The sequence below is a fragment of the Diabrotica virgifera genome, chromosome 6, assembly GCF_917563875.1.
Source record: "Diabrotica virgifera virgifera chromosome 6, PGI_DIABVI_V3a".
Taxonomy (NCBI): Eukaryota; Metazoa; Arthropoda; class Insecta; order Coleoptera; family Chrysomelidae; genus Diabrotica; species Diabrotica virgifera.
In genome coordinates, this window is record NC_065448.1 from 197,805,586 (window position 1) to 197,824,820 (window position 19,235).

At 35.7% G+C, this 19,235-nt stretch overlaps 1 protein-coding gene across 1 annotated transcript in view; it reads right to left on the reverse strand.

Annotated features, from left to right (window-relative positions):
* LOC126887118 (Y+L amino acid transporter 2-like) overlaps positions 1–19,235 on the reverse strand; it is a 128,149-nt gene that overhangs the window by 22,109 nt on the left and 86,805 nt on the right. The window contains exon 4 of the mRNA XM_050654469.1: positions 10,638–10,962. Coding sequence (XP_050510426.1) covers positions 10,638–10,962 — 325 coding nt within the window. The remainder of the gene's footprint in view (positions 1–10,637; positions 10,963–19,235) is intronic.

The window sequence follows — 19,235 nt, forward strand, 5'->3', positions numbered from 1 at the left end:
AAACAACTGATTACGAGCTCCCAAAAAGTTCGTGGCGTTGTCACTGAATATAGTCTGAGGGAGGCCTCTACGGCTAATAAAACGTTTTAGAGCGAGAAGAAACGTCTCTGTAGAAAGGCCGGACACGACTTCGATGTGAACAGCTCGAGTCGATAGACAAACGAAAAGAGCAATATAAGATTTTATCAAGGGAGCTTTGCGGAGTTTGGAAGCTTTAATCTGAAAGGGGCCACCAAAATCTAATCCTACATGAGCGAATACTCGAGAGGATTGCAAACGTTCCTTTGGCAAATCTGCCATAATCTGAATAGCGGGTTTGGCATTAAATCTAAAACAAACCATACATTGGTGTATGACCTTTTTAACTTCACGTAGTCCATTTAAAGGCCAATATTTAAGTCGAATTTGAGATAAAGTATTTTGAGGACCAGAGTGACAAAGTCTGATATGTTCTCTCTGAAGAATGAGACGTACTACACGATTTTTTGAGGGAAGGAGAAGAGGATATTTTTGATCAAATGTGACGTCTGAGTTACCAAGGCGACCTCCTACACGCAGCATTTCATTTTCATCCAAAAAGGGGTTTAAGCGTAAAATAGACTTATTGGATAGAGTTTTACCTTTTTTAATCTCAGAAATCTCAAGCGAGAAAGAAGAATACTGAAGCATCTTAACAATCTTCAGTTCAGCGTTTTGAAGTTCGCTTACTTCAAGAGAATTTGATAACTTATGAGAAGGCGATTTGGCATTATTGGCAAACCTGAATATAAATGCTAAAGTTCTTACAAACCTTGAAAAATTAGAGAACCTATCAGAAAGAGAGGTGAAAAAATCTATTTGATCATTTCGAATGTGAAGAGTTACTTTCCTTTCTTCGGGTAACTTGGAGGTATAAACTTTTGGATTGTATTTCAACAAATCCAACCGAGATTGATTCAAAAATTGAGGACCATGAAACCACAAAGAAGATTTAAGTATTTCAGCGGGTAGCATTCCTCGGGAGAGTATGTCGGCAGGATTCTCTTTGGATCGTACGTGCCTCCAATGAGCGTTAGGAGAATTATCTAAAATTTGTGCAACCCTATTTGCTACAAATTGAGTCCAACGAGAGGGATGCGAACGAAGCCAAGCGAGAACAATTTCTGAATCCGACCACATATTTATAGAGTCTAAGCGAGAGAGTTTTTCTTCAATAATATTAGCAATCCTTGCTGTGAGCTTACTACACAATAGCGCACCCATGAGTTCCAATCTTGGGAGAGTCAAGGGTTTTAGCGGAGCGACACGACTCTTAGATGCTAAAAGTGAACAAGATACTTGTTCAGATCTATAAATCACACGTAGGTAGATGCAAGCTCCATAAGCCTTTAAACTTGCATCCGAGAATGAGTGAATCTCAACACTGGTGATTTCTTGACTTAAGAAGAGACACCGAGGTATATTTAAATCCTTAAAATGAGAGAGACTGCGAACAAAATTTAGCCACTCATGCAACGTATCTGCATCTATGCTATCGTTCCAATTAATTTTGGAAATCCAAATTTTTTGCATAATTAATTTAGCGACAACTGTAACTGGGTTAATTAGGCCTTGAGGATCAAATATTTGGGCAATCATTGACAGTACTTCTCTCTTGGTGTATGAGTCCTTTAGGGTAAAATTTGGGAGAGAGATTGAGAAGGTGTCAAGAATAGGATTCCAACATAAACCTAAAACCTTATTGGAGCCATTATCTGGAGCTATTACATAAGAAGTGTTCGAAGAGAGAGAAGAGATATTTTTTAAAAACAAGTCTGAGTTAGAACACCATTTATGGAGAGAGATACAAGCGGTTCCAAGTAAACTAGTTATTTCCTTATGAGCTTTAAGGAGAGTCTGTACATCATTAGCGCCATAGAGAATGTCATCAATGTAACAACTATTTTGAAGAGCATCACTGGCCAGAGGATACTCAGTCTGATGATTTTGTGCCAGTTCCATTAAACAGCGAGTACTCTGAAAGCTAGCGCTTTTAGTTCCATACGTTACGGTTTGCAATTCAAGACACTCAATGTCTTTTACAGGGGAGTCACGCCACAGAATATTTAAAAGAGAGGTTTGAGCAGGATTTATTCTAATTTGTCTATACATTTTTTGTATATCCGTTGTAAAAACGAAGGAATACAATCTAAACCGTAGCAAAATGTCAAAAAGTTCCGGTTGAAGAGTAGGACCTTTGAGTAAAATATCATTGAGCGAATAACCACTAGAGCTTTTCATCGAACCATCAAAAACAACCCTAAGCTTTGTTGTTAAAGATTCTTCCTTAAACACACAGTGATGCGGTAGAAAATATTTATTTTCTAACTTTTCGTTGGTTAGAGAGAGAGGCACTATTTTCGCATGTTCGAGAAGAAGATATTCATTAATGAAAGATTTATATTGAGCGTATGTACTTTCGTTTTTTAAGAGCCCATGTTCTAATTTCATAAATCTTTTAAAGGCCATTTTAAAGGATTCACCTAACATTTTATTAGCGTTTTCAGAGACAAATGGAAGATTTACTTGAAAGCGCCCTGAAGGTAACACAAGAGTAGTTTTGCTAAATATTTGTTCCGCTAATTCTTCATCGGGAGTTAATTTACTAACGAGGGGAACTTCTTCAATTTCGAAAAATTGTTGAAGCAACTTATCCAACTGATTTTCTTCGGGTTCGGATTGAACAAAGAGAGAAACATTTGACTGAGAGATAGCCAAATGTGAATTACGGTGAAAAACCTGAGGATTAATTGTACCAAAAATAACATAGCCTAAGTGAGTATTCTGAAGAATGGGAAGATTTTTTCCTAACCGTATAAATCCATCCGTCAATAATTCACTATAGATATCACCAGCCAGAAGCAAATCAATTTTACCCGGAACAGAATACGAGGGATCTGCGAGAGTGAGATCCTGTGGGACTTTTATTTTACTTCTATCTATAGTAGCTCTAGGAAGCCTACAAGTTATACTATCGAGTACAGCGAAGGAAGTTTTAAAACTTCTGTCCTTTACATTATAGGGGAAAAATTCTAAGTTTAACATTTCGTTTGAGAGTGAGGTGTTTTCGGATATGGTTGATATCTGTAGCTGTTTAAAATAAGGGATGAGTTTTAACTTCTCAACCAAATCACGAGAGATAAACGAATGTTGGCTCCCATTATCTAGGAGCGCTCTGGCATGCATGGGTCTGCCGTCTTTCGAATAAACGGTTACTAAAGCGGTAGCCAACAATACATCAGTTTTAACTGATAAAGCGGAGAGAGATGTGGCTGCCTGAGAATCTGGAGAATTTTGCATATCTAAAGGAGGTCTGGATGAGCTAGTAGAAGCTTCATTTTGGCTGCGATTATTAAAAGAATGCTGAGTAGATATGGGAGCGACAACACGAGAAGCACCTTGAGAATTTTGAGGAGTTTGAGCATTGCGCTCACGAGAGAGAGCTTGCCTATTGATGTTCCTAGAGGAAGAGACATTTTCAGAGGTTCCATGGAGGGATGAGTGATGATGACCCCCACACAAAGTACATGATCGAGTAGAGCCGCAATCTTGAGAGAAATGTTTACTACCCAAACAATTAAAACACAGTTTCTTACCTTTTACAAAATTAAATTTTTCCTGTAAAGAGAGGCATTTAAAATCATTACACTGATAAACCTTATGAGCATTACTTCTGCAAAAAGTACAATTATTATCAGAGAAAGAGTGTGATGGTTGGTCAACTGATGAGAAGAAAGATGTTTTTGATTGAGACCTGTTATTAACCTTTTTATCATGATCTGAAACATTTAATTTTTCCTGAATATCACACTTTTTCTCGAGAAATTTAAAAAACTGTGAAAGGGTAGGTAAGGTCTTTGTCCCAATATCATATTCAAAGGCCCTATGTGTAGAAAAATCTAATTTTTGTAAAAATATTTCAATTAATAGTAAATCCCAATGCTCAATTGGTACGGACATATTTTTCAAAGCGAGCAGCGTCTGCTGAGCTAGAGTTAAAAATTCGCGTAACGCCTTTGAATTACTTTTAACTAGAGATGGAGCCTTTAACAATTTTTGAATGTGTAAGCTAATCACTCGCGATTTGTTTTCGTAACGATCTTTGAGAGTTTTTACAGCTATATCGAAATTTTCGTCGATAACTTCGATGTTGTCGATCAACTGGAGGGGTTCATTTCGCAGGAACGATTTAAGGTAAATAAATCGTTGCACATTATTGAGTTCTTCATTGTTCACTATTAGCGTCTCGAAGAGCTGGTAGAACGAGTTGAACTCAGAGAATGACCCGCAGAACGTTTGCATGGTGATCTCCGGAAGCCTAACCTTAGCAGTGGCCACAGTTGACTGAGTGCTATTTGATCTGAGAGGAGGGGGGCCCAACAATAACTCGTCCATCTTACGCTGTAGGCCCGCGAGAATAGAGAAATATTTTTGCTCAGTTGTTACCCTGTCTTCTGCTTCAATACCGGCTTCATCAATCTCGTCTATCTGATCCATTATTTCTTCATATTTTAAAAAACAGGTTTTTAATTCTGTTTGCCGAAATTGAAATTGTAGCGCATCCTTTTCCGTACTAGCCTTTTGTGAGAGCCAGTTTTCGATTCTTGTAATTTTAGCCTTCAAAGGCGTCCTTTTTTTCTTGAGGTCTTCCATTTCTATCTCGAATTCGATTGAACACACGGCGAGAGAGAGTCTATCGATACGCGGCAAAATCTAAATTACACTGGAGAGTTTTTTGTCAATTAACAAGCGCGGCGAGAGAATAAGAGTCTAAGTTTCACAGAGAGATACAGCGTCTACGTTAAATGTCTACAAAAGTGTTTTTGACCGTAAAATGTCTTTGAGCAGAGTTTACCTTGGATCAGCAATAAAAGTTTTAAAAAATGGAAAAATCTCACCAAATTAGTCCAATTGATAAAGCAACAGGTGGCAGCTACTAACCACACACAATAACTTCACTTTCTTTTACTTAGAGTTTATCGCGACGCGAACTAACAAGTCTTGTAGAGGTATTACACACAAAAATGTCCGAAAAAGCGGCACAAACGCGAAAACCAACCAAAAATCCGGGTCGATGTAGACCATCAAATGGTGTGAGTTTTTATTCAATCTCACCCCACCGTGGCAAAAATGGTTTAATTATTACCTTTTGCCTAATTGGACATAGGTGAATATTTTAGGACCACACCCGTATGTCCCGTCCTTCGATATAAACAAAATAGTGAACTTTTAGGAGAACTGGTTCGAATAATTTGATTTGGTCTGGTTTTAAAGGTGCTAATTAATACGCTAGAAAGGGTTGTGTATTAGCGATAAATAAGGGTATTCGGCGAACAAAACATTTATTAACAAAAAAAACAACGAATTTAACAAATAAGCGGCTTAACGATAAATGATATTCTTAATAGCGAACGAGAGAGAGTAAGAGTCTTTTTAATCTATTAATTATTGCGGAGAGAGTATTTTTACGGCGAAGAGAGACGCACAAGCGAACAAAGTGTTCAACTCGGAGAGCAGAAAGAGACTGCTGAAATTCTATTCAAATCTCTGCACTATTATCTTTGATAGTTTAGTTTACACCATTCGCCCTGAAAAGGGCCAAACACATGTTACACTTCTTTGGCAAAATGACCTGCTTTTACCCCGAAACGATAAAAAATGCAGATGTATATTTTATGAAACACACAACGCTACACTCAAGTTTTTCAGAGAATTAAATATTTTAAACACAATACAGATTGTCCCAACAGATTTACAGAGAGATATTTTTATAAAAGCAAATTAATGTAAATAACTGTTGTTTTCACAACAAATATATTTTCTTATATCGAAGTATAAATAGGGAAGCGGTGCTTCCCCCGCTTCCATGGACCGCACGCCTCTGATTCAGCCTATTTTCCATTCTTTCTTCTTCCCAAATACTTTTTATTAGGTTTTATATTTTTCGTTGCAGCTCACCTCGCCTCGTTTGGAATTTCCTCTGGAATTGTTGCTTTTTTTGCTTTAGATTTCTTATCACTCTTATCATTAAAACGTTAAACGTTATGATACGACACTGGGGCAGATATATAAAAGAAAGTCAATATTTATAAAAATATCAGGGTCAAGAACAGTTCATCATCTAATCATTTTTGGCTGCTAAGGTCATGCAGCGAAATATTTACTTTGCATGTTTATTCAAGGCGTCTATTAGCATCTCATATTAAATGAGATATGAATTTCATATTGTTAATAATCCGTGTATTTATTTTATGTAAAGAAAAGATTTTTATAAAGTAAAACACATAAATTAGAAATCAGCGGCGCGTCAGTACAATTAGATAAGTTCTTCTTGATTGTCTATCCGTGACGAATGTTGGCGATACTGAGGTACTTTATCCAGGACGTTCTTCTTCCTGGACCTAGCCTTTCAAGCCTCTACAGGATGTCTTGTAGGAGGGCATTTACATTCACATAACGTGTTCGAAGTATTTAACTTTCAATGATGTTCAGTAGCCCTTGGTTTTTATTTATTTTTCTGAGGACCTTTTCATTTGTAATTGGTTCAGTTCATGGGATCTTAAATAATCTACAATACAGCCACATCTTAAACGCTTCCAATCTCTGTACATATCCTCCACGTTCTAGATCCACGATTCAACACCATAAAATAGAGCTGAGATGAGGTAGCATCGCAGCATCCATAGTTTTATAGCAAAAAGAGATTGTGGCCTGTGAAGAAGGCCCTCATCCGGTGGAATGTGGATCTATCTTTTCCGTTGCGTACTATCTCCTGGTTGTTAGTCCCTTATTCACTTATTATGGCACCGAGGTAGCTATGGTGAAGTGCTTCACTCTTTCTACTATGGTTTGGTTGACGTAGAGTTGATCTTCTGTTATCTTTTTCTTGCTAATTAACATGAGCTTTGTTTTCTGTACGTTTACATTGATTTCATATTGGGTCTATTGAATAAAAAGAAGTATTTGCTTTTACTTACAAGTATTTAAGTATTTACTTAATAATAATAATTGAATAAAGTATTAAAGAAATGACTTTATTCAATTAGTATTAAGTAAATACTTAAATAATTGTAAGTAAAAGCAAATACTTCTTTTTATTCGGGCAGTGCCTATCTCGGCCCAAGAAACAGGTAGGACTTTTAAAAATGTCCCAAGTCGGCGCAAAGATTAAAACTGCCCGATATAAAATATACCCAGCTCGCCTCATGAGATATTAATTGTTACAATCAAATAATTTTACATCTCAATGAAAAAAAAAACACATTTATAGAATAACTTTATTAAATAGATATATAATTATACATAGTCCAATAAAAATAAAAGCTAATATCAAAAATTAGAATAATTTCATAATATTTTAACATATTCTAGTTGCGATAACATATGGTTGTTGTATTCATTAACTTTTGTGTTAATAAAATCATGGCGCTTTTTTGAATGTATATTTATAAATTTATAGGGTGTATTTATACTGTTACACTTAACATGAACTTCAGCTTGTATATTTAAAATTGAATTTAAAAATATAAATAATGAAGGATGAGTTTGATATATACATTGAATTATTGAAATAAGAATGGAAAGATTCACATGCATTTGTAGTTTTATTTAAAGCCGCGGAAGCATCTGCCCATATTTTTGGCGGAAATTTTGAATCAGATATTAAGTAGTTTTGTAAAAGGTAGTCAGAAAATTCTTCCAATTTAGGATGGTTAGGTTTAATTTCATAAAGTTCAAAAAAATAAAAATCATCAATTTCTTCGGGATTTAAAAATAAAAGGCCAAAACAGTAACGCAGCCATTTTCCTATATCTGAACTTTTATCTTTATATTCATTAACGAAACCTAAGCTTTGGATTTTTCTAAACCAAGCTTGTGTTAAATGAGATCGACAACCGGTAATTTTACAATTTGGCCAAATTTTTACTACAGCATTATGAATAGCAATTTCAAAATCAATGACTACTTCTTGTGGCGAAAATGTTAAACTTCTACTCACGCAATATTGATAAATGTTCATAATGCATTGTCTATAAGAATTTTCGCTTTTGTCTTTCAGTAAACAAAATAGTAACGAAATATAATGACCATTAACATAGCCGTGAACTGTAAACATTTGTTTAAAAAACTTTGTACAGTACGAAAATGTACCATCCATATAAATAATTTTCGATTAATTAATTAGATAATTCCAAGATAAATTTGTGGGCCGAGATGAGAATACCCCCTAATACCTACCTGTTAATCTTCGAGCCGAGCTGGGGGGTTTTTAAAATGTACCTGGGGTATCATAAAGTATTAAAGGATTATAGTGGGCCGAGATGGGAATACCCCTTTTATTCAATAGACCCATTGTTGACAGTGGGACATGATTTTGTTCAGAAGGAGTTGTAGGTTTTCTAGGTTGTCTGTAAATACAATGGTGTCATCTGCATTATCTCTGATGTTATTCAATCATTTTAATTTTGTGCAAAGCTTTGCTAAATATTCTCCAGAGTGGAGATTGAAGATTAGAGGAGACAAAATACAGGCTTGTTACACTGCACGCATGATTCTTACGAATTTGGTGTGTTCACCTTCAATTCTGAGATTCAATCAGTCAATTCCGCTTCACTCGATGAAACGCTTTTCGTAATCAACCAGACATGCGTACCTATACATCGCAATTGACAACTCTGCATCTTTGAAATAGGACACATCATTATCAATGTGTTTGGAACGGTAAAGTTTAGACGTTCGTTAAGGCTAAATATCAATTTGTTTATGGATCTTTTAAACTGACGTTATGTCATATACACGGGCGCCCATATAAAAAATTTTAAGGTGGGGGCGACTTGAATATATTGCACATTATATTTTGTATACTTTGGATAACCATATATAGTTTGCAGCACCCGAAAAGCTAGGGGGGACACGGTCCCTTCCCTGCTCATGGGTATGACGCCCATGGCCATATGTAATTAAAATTGAATTACGCATTTTAAACCTACTTGACTTCAGCTTTTCTTTCGTTTCTTGTTTAATTAATTTGATGTCCAACATATTGAAAAATGCTTCCGAAAAGTGCTAAAATTGGCTTTCTTAAACATAGCATATATAGTGTAGGAAACAGAAGTTGAACCTCGCAAAATGGACACAAGTCTGGTTTTATTTTTTTTTCTGGTATATCAAGGGGTGCTTATTATGAGACTAACATTTTCTTAAAAAATTTCGCCCCGGAACCCCCCTTTTCATCCCTTTAAAGGGGGTAATTTGGGGTTTTTGCGAAACGTAGCCCTTCCTGTACGTTTTGCAAAAAAATTCCTTAATAGAAATATGAAGAAGACTATATTTCCTACTATTTATTTCCCAACAGCACATGTCTATCATCCACAGTTTAGCGGGGGTGGCGCCCCAAAGTTGGCAAGTTTTTAAAAGGCAATTAATTACAAATAAGTGGCTGATTTTTTGGTATAGGTTTCATTTAAGGGCAATTGTCCATTTTTTAATTATATGGTGTTACATTTTAAAGAACCCCTTTTTATACCATCTGAACCGCCCATGCTAGAGTAAAAAAAAACTCTCAGCGATTACCCTTCATATTTATATTAAGGAAAGTTTTTGCAAAACGTACAGGAAGGGCTACGTTTTGAAAAAAACACAAATTACCCCCTTTAAAGGGATTAAAAGGGGGGTTCCGGGACGAAATTTTTTAAGAAAAAGTTAGTTTCATAATAAGCACCCCTTGATATACCAGAAAAAAAAAATTAAACCGGACTTGTGTCTATTTTGCGAGGTTCAACCTCTATTTCCTACACTAATATGGGAATCATAATCCATCGATTAAAACAGTTTCAGCTCTTGGCTATAAAATCTACGATTTTCTACCAAAGCCACCCGTCTATTATGACATAGGTTATACAGAGCCATAGAAAAAACCTATCTAGAGTAGGTTGTGTAATAAAATTAACGCGTATACGTCACCTCACTTATTGTTTATATATTTTTTAATAAACTATATAAACATAGTTTATATAAACATAAACATAATAAGAATAGACTAGGTAAGGTATGTGCCGCTCGGTGAATAGAGGTGTAACGTCAATATTCACTAGTTATTTTTGTCTGTCACATTATTTATCTATCAGTAGAGTGGTTTAATTATCTTCATCTGTCATACGCAAGTAACCGCACTGTAAAGAGAGATAGATATACCACCTATATACTGCTTCGCGTTACATTATTTTGCACAGGATGCCTTGTCCATTCATATTATGTCTATGCATTTAAAACCTAGAATGCTCCCTACAAACTAGAACTATTTCCCCAATGCGACAGAAAAATGTTGTAAGCAGTGTTTGCATATCTTTCTAATCGGCTGGGTTTATCGACTACGTGACTTTTCACTGGAGATTGTTTGGTAGTTTTGTCTCTCTTGGAAAGAGATGCAAACACTGCTTACAACATTTTTCTCCGTTGCAATGGGGGAACAGTCTTAGATTCATAGCCAACCTTAGAGCCAACCATAGGTATTTAAGTGTAATATCTGCAATATAGGTACTTAATTGTGATTTGTTTCGAAGGCTCCTTATTAATCTATTCGCTATATTTACAGTATAGTTATATGTTATATTACTTACCAAAAATACTAAAGACGGGACAGGTGTCAACCTCTTCACAGAAATCAAACAGATAGCTTGAGGCAAATGGCCATCTCTGGCTCCTACGTAAAACAACCTCGAGGAAGCAAATATCGCTCCGTTTAGGGAGCCAAATGTTGAGCAAGCGACGAATAAAGGCATGAGGAAAGAAAACATGCCTAAAATTTTATCTCCAAAAGTCACAGCAACAGCCTCGGAAGCTAAAACGTCATCTTTGCTTAATACAATAAAGTAGGCTATGTTTGTAACAACATATACGATTGTTACTACCGGCATGGATATACAGATGGCTTTGGGGAGATTCCTAAAACAAATTTGTATAAATATTAAGATTACTTTTAAATTAAAAGACACATTAAGATGAACATATAGTAGATACATCTGGTAACTCAACAAATGCCCTATATAACACAGTTGATAGATCAAGAGCTTGTAATAAATGTAATCACATTTTGTAGAATCTTTTTTGTGCAAATAATTTTTCAATTTCGAAAAAATATATTTAAGGCAACTTGAGATTTGGACAGAATAATATTTAAAAAATACAAAAAGAAAATGAAATCAAATAAGAGACGTACTCACAATCAGTTTACTCCGGACATCTGGTTTCGCTGTCGATAATATGCATAGCATCGTCAGGTCCTGATAACAGTAAACTAAATTATGTCGGTATTTAGTTTACTGTTATCGGGACCTGATGATGCTGTTGTATATTATATACAGCGAAACCGGTCGTCCTTAGTAAATAATAAATTGATTGTGAGTACGTCTCTTATTTTATTTCATATTATGGACTCACACATGCAACCCGTTCAACATTTTACAAAAAGAAGACTTTGGCAGAGTCCTACAATGATTAAATTGAATTATAGAAATGAATAAACAACGTGTCCGAAGTATTGTAACTTTCGAGACTTGATGATGGTCAGTACCTCTCGGTTCTTCTTCATTCTTCTGAGGACCTCGTCATTTGTGTCTCGGTCAGTCCACGGAACCTTATCACGAATGCTTCCAATCTTCTGCACATATTTTCGTTCAAGGTCCACGATTATCATCATCATCAATGGTGGCTACAGCCCTATGAAAGAGCCTCCACCTTCCCAAGTCTATTACGCCAGTCAGTCCTATCCATTGCCAACCGTTGCCAGTTTGCTGCGCCTATCTTTCTCCCATCTTCATCTACACCATTCTTCCATCTAAGTTTTGGCCTACCCCTATTTCTACGTCCCACAGGTTGTGACATAAGGATTCTTCTAGGAGGGTTGTTATCTGCCCATCTTAGTCTTCCTATTCTTATAAGAGATACTACGTCCTTACCACCAAATATATGTTTATATCTGTGGTATACCTCGTAGTTGTACCTCCTCCTCCATTACCTCCTATACCATTTTCACAGATGCCACCGAATATTGCTCTCAGGATCCTTCGTTCAAATATAAGGCAGAAGGTTTTCATCTGCCTTGGAGATGGTCCATGTCTCTGATCCATATGTCAACACTGGTTGTATAAGGGTTTTGTATATGGTTATTTTTGTTTTTTGGCTTAAGTTTCTGCTTCTCATATGTCTACTCAGTCCAAAATAGCAATTGTTCCCTAGGATTATCCTTCGCTTGGTTTCTTCCGTCATGACTAGCGTTACCAGGTGTCCCGATTTGCGCGGGACGTCCCGATTTTAAGGGTCTGAGGACGCGTACCGATTTGTACCTGATCGGGACACTAAATGTCCCGATTTTCACCCACGAAAACCAATTTCAGGAGAACTTGCAGTGAATTTTATAACTATGTTATAAAAACAAGGCACTCCTTAAAGCGGCAAAATCGAATGAAAAATATAATTTTAATAAAAAATCAATAATTTACTTAATCTACGATTTTTTTTGTAATTTCGTCTTATTATTATTATTAGATATATAGGATTAAATACAGATTATAGAAACACCTTGTAGTCTAGTAAATGAACGGGAAATACGGCGATACCGTGTAATTTTCAGGATCAACTCCGAATTGCATGAAAATTTGGACGGCTTGTGCCGTTGGTTGCGTTTACTCGGGGGGTGACAGTCACCCCTAGTTGGGGGTGAAAAACCGCGCGTTTAAAATAAGTCCGGAGATGGATAAATTGACTAATTCTAAGCAATTTTAGTTCTATAGAATTTTAACTTGCTTAATATTTTCGAGTTATTTACGAATGAAAATGTTTATTTTTCGACAAAAAAATCACGTTTTCAGGCGATTTTCACAAATAACTCAAAAAGTAAGTATTTGATCGAAAAAACTATTCCTAGCAAACATGTAACATAATATAATAAAATGAAAAAAATTGTGAACTTGTAAAGTCTATAGACCCAGCAAAAGCAAAGTTGTAGCTCATAAAAAATACGTTTTTATTCGTCAAATTTCAAATCAAATATTTCAACGTGAAATAACCAAGGAATGAAGCACTTTTCGGGAAAAACCAATTAAAACTTTTTTAATAAATTTTTATTTTATGTTTAAAAAAAGTTTCTAGCATCAAAACTAAGCGAGTTATGCTCAAAATCAAGTTGACTCCTTTTTTTTTGGTAAAAAATCGTGAAAATCTCCCCCTACTTAGCACCCCAAATGAAATTAATCGTTACCGCTTTACAAACAATTTACTTTCCTTATGTATTTTTTACATGATTGAAAGGGCCTGAACGAGTCACTAATCACGAGTGTATGCAAAATATGAACAGCCATATTTGAGCCAATTTTTGTCTAACAGAAAAACAAAATGAATCTATCATATTTATAAAAGTAAAACCTACCTACTTTTTACTCCTTGAGATTTTAGTATCCCTAATCCTTTTTAAGTTATTTTGAAAAAAGGCTATTTTCCAATATTTTAGAAAATTTTTTTTACTATAAAACCAATTGTTTTCAAAACTAAGCACTCCCAAACGGTAAACCTTACAGATCGTATAAACAATACACGACATATAAAGTAAATGGTAAAGCGCTAACGATTAATTTTATTTACGGTGCTAAATAGGGGGAGATTTTCACGATTTTTTTTTACCAAAAAAAGGAACGAACTTTATTTTGAGCGTAACTCGCTTAGTTTTAATGCTAGAGACTTTTATTTACTACTGGGCTATTTTTGTTTATTTGTCCCGATCTACAACCCTAAATCCCGATTTGTTTTTGCTTATGTACCGATTAAAAACAAATCGGACCTGGCAGCACTAGTCATGACGTTCTCCTTGGTGATCAGGGAGCCTAAGTATGTGAATTTGTCCACCACTTCAAAGGTAGAGTTATCAACAGTGAATTGGTGACCGATGTTTCTGGCTCTATTGTTGGGTGTTGATTACGAGTTTATGAACGAGTTTTCTTCTCGTTTACTTTCAGGCCCATATTTTTTGAAACATTTGAGAAGGTGGTAGCGTCCTTTTCATGAGCATTTTTCAATGCGTCACAGTTTTTCGATTTCTTTCTAACGCATTAAATTGTATGTGATAGAAAAAAGGCACGTCTGTGATTACAGACATTTTTTATAACATTTATTCTAGTTATTCTAGTTGTCGATAGATGGCGCTATAATCGAAGAAAAAATTATTTACGAATTATATAATATATCTACGAATATAATCTGTACAATTTATAAGACTATACAAATAAAAAAAAATACCATTTTATAAATGCAATAAACACAATTGATTTGTTTTTATGCCAAATTGAAAATAAAATGTGACAACTGTCAGATTTAACTAAAATGTCATGTTAGAATGAATGTCATAAATGTGTATTATCACGGACTTACCTTTTTTTCTATCATTTGTGACGCACTGAAAAATGCTCATGAAAAGGACTCTATACATTTCTTCTAGTTTGCGTGTTGTGCGGGCAACTAGGTCCACGTCATCCGCATATGCCAAAATTTGGGATAATTTATTAAAAATATTTCCTCTGTTGTCTATTTGGGCATCTCTGACCGCCTTTTCCAGAGCTACGTTGAAGAGGAGACACGCCAGCGCATCTCCCTGTCGCAGCCCAACATTCGTTTCAAACGCCTGTGATTGTTCGCCCTGTATTTCGACTTTGCAAACAACTTTACGCATTGCAGCCTTAACCAATCTTATCAGTTTATCAGGGATGTGGAATTCCTCCATGGCTTCATACAATTTATTTCTTAGGATACTATCATAAGCCGATTTAAAATCTACGAAGGTCCACGATTCAACATCATAAAAAAGAACAGAAAAGACGTAGCATCGCAGCAGTCTTACTTTTATGCCAAGAGGGAGCTTGTGGCTCTTGAATAAGGCCCGCATCCGGTTGAAAGTGGATCTAGGTTTTCCGATGTGCACTCTTATCTCCTGGTTGTTGGACCATTCTTCATTTATTACGATGCCGATGTAGTTGTAGTGCGACACTATTTCTACAGGGGTTTGGTTGTTGTAGGGTTGACCTTTTGTTATCTTTTTCTTGCTAATTATTATAAGCTTTGTCTTCTTTACGGTTATATTGAGTCCATGTTGTTGAGTGTAATACGTGATTTTGTTCATAAAGACTTTTAGGTCTTCTATAGTCCGTCCCACCTTGACTTTACAGTATAGGGAACATATGCAATGCAGTCATTATGAGAGTTTTTAGCGCGGTGATGCCGATTTTATCAATAGGATTCATATGTATAATAACTAAAGCTCGGATTATAGGCAAAATCCTTTTTGCCTATTATAATTGTTTTTTGCACTTTTTGCCTTTTTTCGTAAATTCCGCCTATTTGTGCCTTTTTTAAAATTTCATGGTACTACCCATGATATTATTCTATTACTAAACCATTCTGTAATAAAATTTTGGGTCAATAATAAAATATCAATGGTTTGTTTATATAACAGATTTCTAGGAAAATGTACCTGGTCGAGACTTGAGGGTTAACTATTTTGAAATCCCTAAGCTTTATTAGTTTATTATCAGTTGTACAGTCGGTTACTGTATCAGAGTTTAGTCACAAATTTTATTTTTTTTTTAAATTCTCAGATTTCAAGTAGAAAAAAGTACTTTATTGACCAGCATTGTGGAACCCCACTTCATAAACGTAATTTGGAAAAATTAAATTCCTCTAAGTTAGCCCAAATATCTCTGCGGGATAGTTTAAGCAGTTCAAAAAAAAGGAAGACGCATTTAAATTTGATTTATGCCAGATGATGATTGCATCCAACATTCCTCTATATAAAGTTAATAACCCTAGTTTTAAATGCTTTTTCGAAAAATATCTTAATAAATCCTTACCGGACGAGAGTACATTGAGAAAACATACTGTGGAAAAATGTTATGTGGAATGTATTTCAAAAATTAAGCGGTAGTTAGAGGGCAATTTTTTGTATATTATCGTGGATGAAACGACAGATGTATGCGGCAGGTATATAGCTAATTTAATGATTGGAATTTTGAACGAAAACTTTGCGAGAAAACCTTATTTAGTTACCGTTAAAGAATTGGAAAAAACAAACAATTTAACAATAAGTCGATTTATACAAGATAGTTTAACAAACCTCTTTTTACCCAACCCTATACCAGTGAATAAAATAGTTTTAATGCTTTCAGATGCTCCGGCATATATGTTAAAAGCTGCTGTTAATTTAAAGATTTTTTATCCTAATTTAATTCATTGCACTTGTGTAGCCCACAGGGTAAATAGAATTGCTGAAGAAATAAGAAATCTGTTTCCGTTGGTAAATAATTTTATAAATTTTATGAAAAAAGTTTTTGTAAAGGCTCCGTTGAGGGTGCAAATATATAAAGAAAGACTTCCCGGTGTCCCTTTGCCACCTAAACCAGTAATTACAAGGTGGGGAACCTGGCTCGAAGCAGTTTTTTTACTTTGAACACTGCAATGAAATAGAATTAGTTATGTCAGAATTTGATGATGATATTTCCGAAGCCATTCGAGAAGCAAAAAAAAAATTAAAAAATCCCAAATTGAAACAGGAACTAATGTAGTTTAGCCGGTACCCGTTTAGTTTTTTAGAATTTTAGAATGCTTTTTTCAATTTCGGGCAAAGCTTCGATGAATATTCTTTAAGAGTACAAATTGAAGATTAGATGAGATAAAATACAGGCTTGCCTCACTCCATGCATGATTTTTACATATTCGGTGTGTTCACCTTCAACTGTGAGATTTGCGGTCTAATTCCAGTAAAGGTTTCTAATTGTTTTTTGGTTGTTAATGCCTGCTTAATTTGGTTGTTAATGGCTGCTTCTTTTAGTATTTGCATCATCTTGGCGTTCTGTACTCGATCAAAAGCTTTCTGGTAATGAACCAGACATGCGTATATGTTGTTATTGCCGTCTCTGCATCATTTATGAACCTGAACTGGTTTGATATACACCTGTATTGAAATCCTGTATTGATATACACCATTCGTTACTGCATAACAGGTATCGGAAAGTCTCTTTTCGGCAAACTGCAATCGCGTGCGGAAAAGACTTTCCGCACTAGTTAGAAAAATAACTATTTCTGATTCCTGTTATCTTTTTAATAGCTGTTTGATAATACAGTCTGTCTTGATTTCCTTACTATGATAACAACGTTGCGATTTATTATGAAGTGGCAGTTGCTTTTTAAATTACTGTTTGTTTTGCTGTTTAAATTGCAGATTTTGAATTTTCCGACACATAATGAAACTCCATATAAAAAAAAACAAAAGTATAATAATCCGCAACATTTCAGACACATCCTCTCTTCAAATATTGAACGCTCACAATTATACATTTAACATAAATATTCAAAAGTAATGTATTGGTCTTATTGGAGTGGTCCGAATTTTAAAACAATTGTTGAATGGGTTGCATATGTGAGTTCATTTTAAATGAAGTAAAGAAACACAGACTTGTGTTTCCTGAAGGCAGATGTGTGATGTGAAACAGAGACAGGCACAGACACAGATGTATTAGTAATGAGAAAGACTCTTTGTCTCTGTTTCACATCACACATCTGCCTTCAGGATCCATTCCAATTCACTGTGTTTTGACCTACGAAGCATGTCCGCTTACCCAGTCCCTCACCTAGCTATCCTATTCGCATAATCTGGACGTTTAAACATGTTATCGATGAACTTACAAAGCATCCCTTGTAACGGCATATAAGTAGATCAAAATTATAAGGGTTTTTAAATTTTTTTAAAATTTAACTTAATTTAACAAATAGTCATAAACCGCATACATCTATGTGCGTATGCGTGCTTATGAGTACCTGTTTCTCATATGTGTACATACGTATTGTAACAATTACGAGCGTTCGGGTATTTATTTACGACTTTATTATTTATTTATACAAGTTTACTTTACAAACTTTAGCTTAAGACTAACTCTATTTACAAATATGTCCTATTTATATATGCGATACAGATATTCCAGAAATATCTATATATCTCCAGCTATGTCCATGTGACCGCTTGCACGTCATCGGCGCTGCATCGGCGTATCTCGAAACATCGATAGTGTTCTGTCTGTGCGGAGACGGGAGCTGGTATACGAGGGTAGGTCAATAATTATTTTGTTACACTGCTCCCCTCTTAAGATCTGAGCGTCCCGATCAGCAACTCTAGATGGCCCAGGATGGCGGAATCTACAGGATTCTCCAGCTCTGCATACACCCCTAGAAAAGAAGTAACAGTCTACTGTCTTTGAAGGGTATGACATCTTCGGGTTCATGCAACACACAGTAATCCGTACGCCAGTTTCTCTGAAGATCACTTCCAGCATGCTTCTCACAATCTTCCAATCCAGATTTTCTACTGCATGGCCAATTTTTGGTAAAGCCAAATCTTTGATGTCATAATTACAGACCATTTTCTTCAAATTAGTTAGAGCACGCCATATGTTCTCGTAGCTTGGCGTGTCCGTATAAGACTTCCTGGTCACTATATACAGCAAAGATCGAGGACCATCTTCCAATCGCAATACTCTTCCAATTTTAGGTTGTTGATTCCTTAACTCGTCCAGGCGGCCGAACTTTCTATTGAATACGGACGAGATTCCTTTAGTCATCTCGAGGTCTTGTGCAACACAGTGGGCTAGAGAGACGTTTTCTGGAACACCAAACAGATCTTGCTGAACTTCTGTGGTCACGCCGAATCTAGCACTCTTTCTTTCTGCGTAATTTGACATAAATTCCTTAAAACTTGGCTGTGGTGCATCTTTCATCTCCTGTTGGAGGACTCGGGCTTCCTCTGTTTCATTTGAGCCAGCATATGGTGCAAGACGATTTATGTGAATAACTTTTGGTTTACCGTTTGGTAACTTCTTAATTCTGTATATTACGTCATTTATTTTCTTCTTAACTTCATACGGACCTTCCCATTGTCTTTGCAGTTTAGGACACAGGCCTCGACGACGTTGTGGATTATAAAGCCAGACAAGATCACCTACTTCGAAGCTTTCATTCTTGCAGCGAGAATCATATTGATCTTTCATTCTGTCACTGGCTATCTGGATGTGTTGTCGGGCAAGTTCATGAATGTTGTTCATTCGTAACTTCAGGCGGTCTACGTATTCTTCGCCTGCAACATATTCCTCGGAAGGTCTGCAGCCAAACTCTAGGTCGCAGGGCAA